The 13,201-nt window shown below is 28.3% G+C and overlaps 1 protein-coding gene across 1 annotated transcript; it reads right to left on the reverse strand.

The window, feature by feature from the left end:
* Positions 1 to 744: 744 nt before the first annotated feature.
* LOC131947251 (uncharacterized) lies at positions 745 to 11,885 on the reverse strand. The gene is made up of 25 exons (XM_059308396.1): positions 11,804 to 11,885; positions 11,524 to 11,596; positions 11,216 to 11,341; positions 11,105 to 11,122; positions 10,893 to 10,910; positions 10,726 to 10,743; positions 10,532 to 10,549; positions 10,194 to 10,208; positions 9,900 to 9,917; positions 9,534 to 9,554; positions 9,038 to 9,058; positions 8,789 to 8,809; positions 8,515 to 8,535; positions 8,040 to 8,294; positions 5,743 to 5,763; positions 5,255 to 5,275; positions 4,738 to 4,764; positions 4,528 to 4,548; positions 4,079 to 4,096; positions 3,652 to 3,672; positions 3,156 to 3,236; positions 2,564 to 2,814; positions 2,039 to 2,204; positions 1,136 to 1,318; positions 745 to 898 (listed from the first exon to the last, which is right to left on the reverse strand). Exons 2-25 carry the CDS (start codon positions 11,579 to 11,581, stop codon positions 888 to 890), a joined length of 1,449 nt encoding a protein of 482 aa, XP_059164379.1. The 5' UTR covers positions 11,582 to 11,596; positions 11,804 to 11,885; the 3' UTR covers positions 745 to 887.
* Between the last annotated feature and the right edge of the window lie 1,316 nt (positions 11,886 to 13,201).

Genomic DNA, 13,201 nt, shown 5'->3' on the forward strand with positions numbered 1-13,201 from the left:
GTATTATTATCAAGGAAAAAAATTGTTCTGACTTTTATTGTTTTACTCTCCCTGGCCATTCCGGTAGACTTTAAGGAGAGGTTGAGGACAGTTTTTGAAATTATTTGAATTAATAAAATAATTCTAAACGGCTTTTCAACGGCTTATGTTCGATACCAAAATATAAAAATTAGTGTAATCGGTGTTCCCAAACGGCTTTAATTTTTATAGATGTAAATACAATATAATTTTATCGCTTGCCATATTTTTAAAAAGATTTTAAAATAAATCAATACATGTGCAAAGCGTTGAGATAGCGAATCTGGATAAACCTGTATCAAATAAAATACATTGAACCAAAAACAAAACGCTTTTAAATTAATATGTGATAAAGGAATATTTACAAAGACACGCGGTGCAACTAATTGTTTTTTCCACGTTTGCAAAATGGCATTCCAGCAAACAAGATATGGTACAATTTATTACCAAAGGGAAGATAAACAACCGGTTCATATTTCAAAAGATATGTGGTTTATTTCCCCTGTTTTGTTATGTCATGTTTAATAACCTTTAAATTATATATTTTACGGCAATCTTTCTCACTCGCTATCTCTGTGCATATATGTGTATGTTTGTGTGTGTATGTGAGAGAGAAAGAGTGCGTGTATATTACATAAATGTATAGACCTAGCTAAATTAAACTGTAACAAAACGATTAAGACAAAAACAACTGTAACAAGTTTTCTTTGTTTCAAAATTTTTATTGAAATCAAAATTAGTTGTTGAACTTTTTAAAAAATGTAAATTACATTTTAAAAGTACTTTTTATACCTGCTAATTTTAGATAATTAGAATTACAAATGTTCACTTTTTTAAGCTCTATCAGGTTATCTTTTTTTCCATATTTCCTACTGTGCTCCTAAAATCGAAAAGGAACAATTTTTTAAATTACAACATCATCGAAAAAATGTATTTGGTTATTTGTTTCTTGATCTAATTTAATTTAAATTTGAACTGTTCAAAGTGTGTCAAAGACGTGTTTATTTAATGTAACAAATCATGTTTACCTACTTACTGTAACAAATCAGGTTGACCTACTTACTGTAACAAACCAGGTCGACCTACTTACTGTAGCAAATCAAGTTAACCTACTTACTGTAGCAAATCAGGTTGACCAGCCTGTTCTTGATGAACCCGAGGTGGTTGAACCCGTAAGATTTGATGACATCGCCCGGGGAAGAAGCGAAGCTGATGAGGTCAGGCAGCAGAACTGTCTGGCTGATGCCCACCGAGATGATCCGGACACCGGAGTCTTTGAAGAGCTGGGCTGAGGTCAGGGCTGAAAGATAACAGTTGTAGTTGTTGTTTTTAAGTTTTAAAAAATAATGCTCTGTCACCAGAACTTTTGTTGGATTTATTTTATTTTATTTTTAAATAAAGTAATACAATAATTTCAATATTAAAAGCTAATGAGTACCCAATAAATATAAATAAACAAAACAGTGTTGTTAGGGAAATCTTTAAGTTAATAAACCATAGAAATGCAATGATGTGCAATCGACACTGCTAAGTAAAACAACGATGGCAGAAACGTTCGATAACAAATAAAAATTATAAATAGAAAACAGTTAGATAAAATGGTTTTTGACGAGGTAATAAAAGTAGACTTTAAGTCAAATAAAAGCATGTTTATTATTATTTTAGAAAGCCACTTATTTAAGTAGAAATTAAAATAACCAAAACTGGTTAATACGTGTTAAGTAAAGTTTCCCTTTCAAACCTGACGGTCTATGGGGCAAGTGAAGTAGAGTTCACTTGTTTCTGTGACCTCGGCATATGAAGAGATAGTGTGGTCAGCACTATGCCCAGCCGCCTTTACTTTCCCTGACGTGAGTTAGGTACCCATCAGAGTTGGGTGGACTCAGGGACGATAAATACGTGTTGCTCAATAAGTTTTAGAAATTAGAATCGCATTAATCGTAAGGTAATATATCAACATTAAAATTCAGACATTTTATCCAACGGTTGGTAGTTTCAATAACAGTGTGGTTCTGTTTACCTAGTGACTTGGCGGAAGTATTGACATCGTCAGTTACCAGGACGATAATCTTCTTGGCGTTGTCCCTGCCCCCATTGGTCGACCCGAACATGGCGTTGTTACGAACAAAATCAAAAGCTTTGTTGGTGTTTGTCTGGGCGTTCAGGAACTTGGCGTTTTTCAGAACCTACAGTCAGAGTAATTAACACGTCATTTTCAATTTAACCAGGAGTCTATTGTTTAAATGATCTTGTGTTGTTTAAATAATTTTAACCGTGTAGTTATTAACAATTAAATAATGATGTATGTGAATAATATATGATGGTGATGATCATATTTGAATTTAATTATACAGCTTTAGTTAATTTGATGAGTTCATTTTTAATCTAGGATCTACGATAGGTTTTAATTATTAAAATTCTTCTTGTAAAAGATGTATTAAAGAATAATTGAATACAGATTTTTTATCAATCGCATTAAATGGTAATGTGTTTCTGAAATCTTGTACTGCAACAATGTACAGGATAAGACAATGAATTATCATACCGGCTCCATTAAAGAAGCATCTTCGAACGTCTTCAGGTCAAAGAGCCTGACAGTCGAGTAGCTAAAGGTCAGGGCCGCAAACCTGACGCCGTCTGCCCCGAGGATGAAAAACTTGGGGATGTCAGCGATGAAACTCTGCTGCAGTTTGAACTTGTCGAGCCCGGTGTTCATGGTGGAGTCGAGGATGAAGATGACGTCAGCCAGGACTTTAGTCTGGCAGGGAACGGTTGTCTCTGGTGTCCCAGTGGGTTCTGGGACGGGAAGAAGATGTTCAGTGAGAAAATATTGCGTGACGGAGTCGGCATAGACGAGATCAGAGTTTTTTAAAAGCTTATATTTGTGTAGGATAGAGGGGCGCACTATTGTAGACGTCCAACGCCTAACACAAATAAGAAATAGAGTTTATATAGAAAATATATCATTTAACAAATATACCCGCCCCCTTTTAGGAGAGTTAAGTCCGCTGCACTATACGTTTCAAGTGCCCCCCCCCATCCCGCCCCACAGAGAAACATTACTAAAGAATTTAATACTTGAAGTGATTTGGGTTTAATCGTTTTCGAAGATGTTTGCAATCTTAACGTTTGTGTACCTGTAAGTTCATCGTATGGAACTTCCTGAACAGGTACAGGTAAAACAACTTTTGCTACTGTTGTAGTCGTAGGCTTTTCCTCTGCAACAAAACAATGACAGAGGGGAAACTCTTTGTTATTCGATTATCAATACAAGTGCCAATGACGAAATCAATCAGTCTGATGGCGCTATTTATTGTAGGTAAGTAATGTCGTAAAACTTTATCAGGTTAATAAAGCATATATATATATATATATATATATATATATATATATATATATATATATATATATATATATATATATATATATATATATATATATATATATATATATATATATATATATATACAAGAATTACTTGCAGAATTTTTACAATAAAATAAATAAATGCATTTTATCTGCATGTTTTGCATTTATCTATACACTCTATGCAAGGGTAAACATATTTTACTTAAATATTTCAGTAATTAAGTAATATATTTTTTAAAAATAAAATTAGTTAACGATACTAACCTTCGGTAGTCGTGGTTGGTTCTGTAAGAAAATTAGAAGTTAAATTATGATAAATAATAATTGGTAAAATACATACCAGAAAATTAAAACACATACATAAAACAAATTGTGTTTGTAAGTAAAAATAAATAAAATTACTCATCTCAGCTGATAGTAAAATTGTATTATTGATAACTAAAAATAAGATGATGATTGTGCGTTTTCATATATATATATATATATATATATATATATATATATATATATATATATATATATATATATATATATATATATATATAGGAATATTTATTTATATAGATTTTTATAAGGTTTTAAACAATAAGAATTAAGTTTGATGTATTGGTTAATGTTTGTCATCTTGTTTTCTATTAAAGTTTAATCAAAATATACTAGCTTTTACAATTAGTAAAAGATAGTGACTTACTTTCAGTAGTTGTTGTTGCTGTTAAAAACAAAACATTTAAAGATGAATTTACTAAAACACTGCGCTCAATATTTAAATTAACATAATACGTTTAATAGTTAGTAATGTATATAAATTTGGCAGCTGATTGTGTTCTTTTAAACAAATAAAATATACATAGAAAGTAATAATAAAGCTTTAAAGGATATATTTTAAATGTATTTTTATACCATAGAAACGTAAAATAAGTATTTAAAAACTGAATGATATTTTACAACCTACTATAATATGATGGCTTCCTTATTTTTTAAACGAGAACTAGACTTAATTATATTGGTATTTTAGTGATACAATGATTATTTTAATACATAAAATATTTTATTGCGAAAATATATAATTTTGTGTAGTTACATAAAGATATTTGTTACATCGTTAAATTTAAATTAAATTTAAAATTATCGAAAACTTACTTGTTGGCGTTGTGGTTGCAGCTGTAAAAATGTCAGCATTATGTATTAATATTTGACAATAATAAGTAATTAATTATAAACAAATAATATTACATAATTTTTGGGTGTGATTTTTTAAAAGTAATTAAACTGATTAAAAGAATAATGAAAAATTATTATTTTACATTCAATGGATTTTTTTTTTCTAAAGTAGTTAAATAATAAACATACTTGTTGTCGTGGTCGTTGTAGTGGTAGCTAGAAAAAGTAATTTAAAATTCCTGACAGTTTTATTTTGTAATGTAAACTAATAAACAATAAATACACATAAATAAACAAATATACAACGTAATGTACCAATTTATTTTGTTTAATATAAGAAAACGAAAAGTGCGCAGCATGCTGTTTTTTATGAAACATTGTTCCTGACAACATGAAAAATGTTAATTTTACATGTTAGAAGAAACAAACTAGTTTTCATTTCATTTCTTAGTAAATTAAAATGTAATCTGTATTTTCAGATATCACATTTTTACACAGTTTCTTTCTTTTTAATTGACGAACAGTTTATAATGTCATTGTTGGTGGTATGTATAAATGTAACATAAAAATTAAAACAATAGGAAATTCCAACCCAATAAAAGCAAAAATACAATCTAAGAATTCGTTGTCTTTTATATTTGTATATTTGACTTTTTTTTAATTGTCGCAAAAAATAATAATTTTAATAATTTTCAAATATACTTACTTGTTGGTGTTGTAGTCGTTGCTATATTTATTTTAAAAGAATATTTACAAGTTTAATACTCAATACATTAAGTGTATATGTATATTTTTATTGACTATAAACCAAATATAATTTTCACTTGTTAGAAAAACAACAAACATTTATTTCAATACTTTTTATCATTTTCTTAATGAATTTTTAAAGATCATACTAGTAGCATTTGAAGCCAATGTATGTCAAATTGAGATAAAATTGATTAATGTAGTCCTAATTTTCAAAAATAATATGTAACTACGTATTAGGTTTGTTTATAAATAAGTATTATTTTATTTACAAACAGATACAAAATAATAAATAAATAATATACATGGTTTAAAAGATGTGTATTTTAATAACAAAGTCAGCTTAACAAAATATTCTTGTATCATTATAGTATTAAATTTAATTATAAAGCTGTGCCACATTGATAATTATAATAATGATACTAATGATAATGGTAATATACTTACTTGTCGGTTCTGTAGTCGTTGCTATTTGAATAGAAAATGTGTACTAGGTATGTAACAAGTTTACATCATAAATGTTTAATTCATATCGTTTTATAATAGTTTTTTAAAAAAAACGTAGTATGTGCCTCATTAATAAAAAACAATGCACCGCATTTGTAAATTCTTTCATTAAAAAGTTAGATAACAAACTTATAATTCTTACAAAATTATTTTATTATAAGAATTTTAAAACGTATGTATTTTAAAAACTATTTATATAATAATTCTTAAATTGTGTATTTTTGTCATTTTGTTATTTAATATACAACAAATATGTATATTCGTTAAAAATAATAATTTTAAACCTAAATTTTCATAAACACATTTTAAATTTAATTATAAAAACATTTTAAATTTCGCTCTTAAAAATAAGCATATACGTACATTTTAATTATAACGATAGGTAAAATATAAAATTGCAGGGGATATTAACTTTAGAAAATCACCAAGATCCTGATTTTTAATTCGAATTGGTTTCTTGCACTTTTTGAGATTTGTTCCATTTTTGTGTTAGGATTAAGATTAATTTTAAAACGTTTTTCTTAACTCAGCTTCGCGTTTGTTTGTTTGGTTGTTTGGATGTTTGTTGTTAAAATTGACATCGAAAATTAGCCCACTTCTGATTGTTCTAGAGACCTGAAATTTGGCATGCATGCTACTTTCGCCTAACAATTTCAGATGCAATCATAAAAACTAGCAATTAGTGACCGTAATTAGCTTAATTTAATTACGCCCCAAGGACCATAAAATTGAGGACATGATTTCTAAAGATACCGACAAGACTGACACAGTTACTTCGGCCTCAATCGATGTGAGCGCGCTGGCCGTGATCGTATAGTGGTTAGTACTTCGCGTTGTGGCCGCGACAACCCAGGTTCGAATCCTGGTCGCTCAAGATTTTTAGTCCGTGTATTTGTAAACACTTTTTTAAAAACCACGTTTTTTATGTGTAGCAACGGACTAAAAAGGAGAACGGACACGGTAACACATTGTTAACGGTGACACGGTTGGTACGCTGGGCATGCTAAAATACACATAAACACGTTTTTCCTTAACTCAGCTTCGCGTTTATTTGTTTGTTTATGGGAGATTTGATCACGTGATTCGTGAGTAGATCTCCACGCCAGCAACGTAAATTACACCCTTTCTCTGTTTAAAGCGTATCGGTCGCTCAAGATTTTTTTAGTCCGTGTATTTAAAAACACTTAGTCAAGTCATACTTAATCAAGTGATTAGATAAAGTAGAAAATAAACTATATAAAAAACTTTTTAAAAACCACGTTTTTCATGTGTAGCAACGGACTAAAAAGGAGAAAATAAAATACTTAAAAAAAACTTTTTAAAAAACCACGTTTTTCTTGTGGACTAAAAAGTAGAAAATAACTATTTACATACATTTGATGACAAAAAACGTGGGTCGGGCAGATGGGTCGGGAAATTTGATGGTGAACGTACCCACGTTTTTTGTCATCAAATGTATGTAAATAGTTATTTTCTACTTTTTAGTCCACAAGAAAAACGTGGTTTTTTAAAAAGTTTTTTTTAAGTATTTTTATTACTTTATTTTATCATCCCAAAAAATATATAATAAAGTTCTGATGATAGTATAATAATATGTATGTAAACAAAAATAAAGTATGTATCACATTTTTAACCTGAAGTGATTTCTTAGCAAGTTTTAATTTTAATAGTAGCTTTTAGTTTAGAAATTGCATATTTTAATACAATTCTTAATTCTATATATATTTCCACATAACTCACACAAAATCACGAAATAATTATTTTGTTTCTGTCGTTTCTTTATTAGATATGTTTATGTTCCTGCATTAGAAAAGCACTTTTACATATTTACAAAAAAATGGTATGCTCATTATAAAAGGTTGTACTTATATCAATGCCTTTTAAATATTTTTTTTAGTTTAAGTTTAGTGTAATACGGGTCATTTTTTTTTTAATTTAAAAATTTTGTTTGATTCAAATACTATTGGCGTTCGGTCTTCAAAATATAAAACACCATATTTATTTTAAGAAAAAGAAATATTTAACTTCGTTACTACAATACGTCTGTTATTAAAGGTTTAAGAAAACATAGTACTGACCATTGTCCACGTCGCCAGAGGAAATCTACTGAATACATTGAAAAAAAAAATTCTACTATTGCGGTGTGAATCTTCCCAGGGGCCTACGATTATAGACCCTATAGTTTCCTGTTTGATTCTAAAAGACATTGCTTATTTCAAGTAGCTTGAAAAACTTACTTGTTGGCGTTGTTGTGGTAGTCGGCGTTGTTGTAGTAGTTGGGGTTGTTGTGGTAGTTGGGGTTGTTGTAGTAGTCGGCGTTGTAGTGGTGGTCGGCGTTGTTGTGGTAGTTGGGGTTGTTGTGGTAGTCGGCGTTGTAGTGGTAGTCAGCGTTGTAGTGGTGGTCGGCGTTGTAGTGGTGGTCGGCGTGGTAGTGGTGGTCGGCGTTGTTGTGGTAGTCGGCGTTGTAGTGGTAGTTGGAGTGGTTGAAGTAGCTAGTGAAAAATTTAGAAGTTTAAAAGCAATTAATTATAAAATGTTAGAACACGCAAGTTCTGTTGTCAAAAAAGATTATTTAAAATTAATTACAAAGCACATTTATAATTCAGTAGAATAAGTTACATTAAAATTGGGGAAATATGCCAGTTTCTTAGCAGTATTTAAATATCATAAATGAATTTTGAACTATGATTTAATAAGTTTGAAACAACTTACTTGTTGTCGTTGTTGTGGTTGCTAAAATGTAATAAAATATAGAAAAGAGATAAAAATAATAGTAAAGACAAAGTTTTAAATTCATTATATTTTATTTTATTGTTTTAAAAATAATTTGCTTTTCAGTTAAAATACTTAGTAAGCTAATCTTTCTTATCTATTAATCTTTCAAAAAAATAATTGTCTTAATTACATTTATATATAATAATGTTAATGTACAAATAATATTCTACTTCCATACATACAACAAATTATATTAATAACTACATCTTACTTGGTGGGGGTGTTGCAGCTACTGTAATAAAAGAAATTTAAATATTAACTCACTTTTAAATAAACCCCATTAAAGTTTACGTGTAAGTAATATTTACAACTACACATACTATTCTTGTTGGAAATCTTTAAATAATTGTATAAAAATTATTTCTTTTTATTTTTTGCTGGCATGCTTAGAATATAACCCGCACTCAAATCTTGAAGCAATAACATTTAATGGTAGTCTTCTAACAACAAAACATCTTACCTATCGGCTTTGTTGTGGTAGCTGTAGATATAAACAAGCTTTAATTCCAACAATTATTACACATATTTTCAAAAAATAAAAACATGAGTTTGATTCAGCAATTTTGGAAAAAACTACAATTCCAAAATAACATCATTGCAATAAACATTATGTAACATCAATGATGTAGTTTTAATGTAAATGTATATTATACCTATAACTCATCAAATACGAATGAAGGCAAAAAGAGAAAATTACTAGAAAAAAAAGTTAAAACCACGGTCGAAATTTTTGATGCAAAACTTATACATTTAATAGCAGTTATCGTTCATTGTCTCGTGTTGCCTTGCTAGTTCGGCTCATAGTAAAATACGTCAAAACTATTCATTTTTAACGCGAAAGACTTAAGTTTGATATATATTTTGTTGCTTGCTTATATCTATATACAAATTATAAAGGTAGGCTGTACGTGTAAGTAATAAAAGTAATATGGCTTATCAATAAAAATATAACTTACTTGTTGGTTTTGTCGTAGTTGCTTTTGTATGTAAAAAAAATGTTAGATATAATTTTTTTATTTTTAAAGTTTCAGCGATAATTAAAGATAAAATTGTACTTAGCTATTTTAACTTGAATAATTCAGAAATAAACAATATTAAAATTAAATATTTCAGCGTACTTAATTCCAAAAAATTATAGTAATAAAAAATAGATCATTACGTGTGTATGTGTATACTTGTAGGTGTCGTAGTGAATTAAATTAATAGCAATTATGACTTTTAAGAAGCAAATAGTTTTTGAAAATAAACAACACATTCTTTAAAGCATAAACGTAAATTAATATAATGAAAAAATTGTTATTAGTATTTGAATACGAGCTTACGTGTAGGTGTTGTAGTGGCTGAAAAAAAAACAATAATCAAGCTACTTTCATGAAGCAAATAATGATAAGGAATAAATATAAACAAAATTCTTTCAAAACATTTTTCCTTTCTCTAGAATTCTTCATTAAAAACTTGAACGCAAACTAGTTGGATCCTATATTAGTGTAACAATGACTTGCAGTTATCAAATGTACATTCAACACCATTTACAATTTCATAATGTTTACTGATTTGAAATTGGTTTATCTGTTTATATTTATAAATTGATAATAAAATAACCTTAGTGCACTTACTTGTTGTGGGTTTGGCTAAATGGAATAGTAATAAAAGTTATTTTAAAAACAAACTGTTTCAATAGTCTTGAGTTTGAATAGTATAAGTGAACATTTTTTTAGTATTAATTATAAAAATTGTAAATATAAAAGTGTTAGTTTCCAATTAATTTCATTTATTTTATCAATCCCATTTTATTTACAATTGCTTATATTTTTAGGCTAAAGTAAAATGCATTCATTTTATATAACTAAATTATAATAACATAAATCCTGATTCAAAATATTTCTTTGAAAAATTAATTTCATGTTATAATTACTATTTATCATGTCTTAACTTTAGTGGTAATATTACTTACTTGTAGTAGTAGGCTTAGCTGTAAGAAATTATTTTAAATGTAAACAATTACATTTTTACAATATAAATACAAAATAATCTTTTTTAATTTACTACAGTGAAAGAGATACTAACACTACATATTCTTTTCTAAATTAAACTTCATTCTAAATATTTCGAAGGAAAATGTAATTTATAATTAAACAAAATACTTACTCGTAGTTGTTGGTTTAGCTGTAAATGTAAGCATTTTATATATAAAAAATAAAATCATTTTAATCATGTAAAACTATACATTGTTAGAGAAATATAAAAAATTCCTAAATAAATGCATTTTCGTTTAATTAAAATAAGTTTAATTTTCAAAAAAAAAATAGGCCTACTTGTTGTTGTAGGTTTTGCTGAAATAAAAAAAACAAGGATAAAGTTTAGATTTTTAAAATATAAAATGCACTAATACATCTAGCCTTTATTTTAAATAATATGAAATGCAAGTAAAACTTATTTGACAGTTTAAATAATTCCTTTTTATGAACAAAATATATTACATTATTTTTGACACAAGAATTTCTTTTAACTTAAAATGTTTACTTACGAGTGGTAGTAGTTGCTGCTGAAATATAAAAAAGGTATACATGTTTTAAAATATCAGTTCATTAATATATTTAAAACAAACCAGTAATATTCGATACAATCAAGTACCCACTTTTTTTGTCACAAGTCGAAAAGAAACAGTAAACCGTATCAACAACTGCTTGCCCGGCGTCAATGGCACTGTTGGTTACTGAAGCTGCGGTGTCGTAAATTGAGCTGAAGATTCCCCTTTGATTGGCTGTTTAGATATATTCATTATTTCTTTTACAATTCAGAAAGTTACATTACTAATCGTTGCTTTTTTTTTATTTGAGTAGGAAATTTTAATTTTTGTAATGAATTTTGTTATACAATTATTTAATGCATAATAGGTGTTATATGAACTTAAAATAAAACAGTTTTGATAAAACCTCAACTCACAATTGAACCCATTAACAGATACAGCAAAAGCTGCTAGCAGAAGTATTACAATCTTCATGATGAAAGTGTGAATCTATGAAGTAGAGCAGTATTTTATTTATTTCAGTAAAATGTAACTTGGAGCTTGTGTATAATCTCTCTTTGTTGAAACTTTTTCTTAATAAAATTACATTTTAAATATTTAAAAATTTGATATACGTATTATGTTTTAATTAAATCAAATTTTAATTTATAGATATAACAACATACAACTCGAGTTACTTGTAGTAGCTCAACTTACACTCCACTCCAGAAAAGCAACAGAACGTGTGTACAGTCTATCACTATCACGACTCAGTGATAAATGAATTTCTTCACTGACAGGCCTATGTCTCTCCTGTATTGTTGTAAATAGCCATGTTCAGCACGAACAGAAGCAGAAGACAAATGTTTACATTGTACATTTGTATTGTAAGTAAAGAACCATTTTGCACGATTCTGTTTTCTGTATCGAATTTCCCACGGTACATTTCAAGGCTACACTATCATTCAGTTTCAGTTTGTGTTTGAATAGCTGAAGACAAATACAATCAATGTAGTAATGAAAATAAGAAAGATATGTCTTGACAATGCAACGTTGAGTATGCTTTTTGTTTGATGGACACTATGACGCACAAACGAAGATTTTTCAATAAAATGAGGTTACGAATAACTTGTGTCACAATATATCTACAAAACGTTTATATCTAATTCTTTGTTTTTATTTAAGTTTAGTTAAGACCATAGAAGGAATAATGTAGTTTATCCACAAGAGGTTAATTTAATTTACATCACTTTGTAGAAATATCTTAAAACCGAAATGCATGTGTACATTTTTAAAGTAATTCAAGATCAAATTACGATGAATCTGGTTTAGATACATGCAGAAGATAGTGGTCAAATAACTGTTAATCTGGTTCAGATACATGTATAAGACAGTGGTCCAATTACGGTAAAACTGGTTCAGACACATGAATGACACAGGGGTTAAATTACGGTAAAACTGGTTCAGATACATGCAGAAGACCGTGGTCAAACTACGGTATAATTGGTTTAGATACATTGCTGGATACAATTGTTATTACAAGGGCATTTTTAATTTGGGACTCAGATGAAAACCTAAATCTATCAACTACTGTGGTTTGCTTTTCTATTATATACCAATATCGTAAGCAAAGCATCTTGTTTTTTTTTAAAATAAAACGTATTTATTTATTTCTATTTTTCACTAATTGTTTTTAAGGATAGTTACCACGATAGATTTTTTTTTTATTTAACACATTTCTGGGTGTTTAATAAGTTCATATGTTTTAGTTGTTAAACTATAGACAAAAATAATATATAGCCGTCAATAGCATTTCTGGTTGCCATGGAAACCGCGAAAAGGTGTGAAAACTAACACCTTTTCGAAGCGCTATAACTTTGTTACCATAAGAGGTTTTTAAAAGCGTATGAAAGATTTAGATTTCTCAAACCAAACTATACATTTTTGTGTTTACTTATTGCGATAGCTCGTACTCAATTTTTAATACAAAGTTTTACGTAAATTCATGTGCAAAAATTAGAGGGTGGTGCTACATAAATATCAACATTTCCTAAAGTATTGTAGTAAACTTAATGTACAAGTTTTGTAGATGGTATAGTGCTGAATGCACGTGGA

This window comes from Physella acuta, unplaced genomic scaffold, assembly GCF_028476545.2.
Source record: "Physella acuta isolate Inbredline_101_S28 unplaced genomic scaffold, ASM2847654v3 ptg000590l, whole genome shotgun sequence".
NCBI classification, from domain to species: Eukaryota; Metazoa; Mollusca; class Gastropoda; family Physidae; genus Physella; species Physella acuta.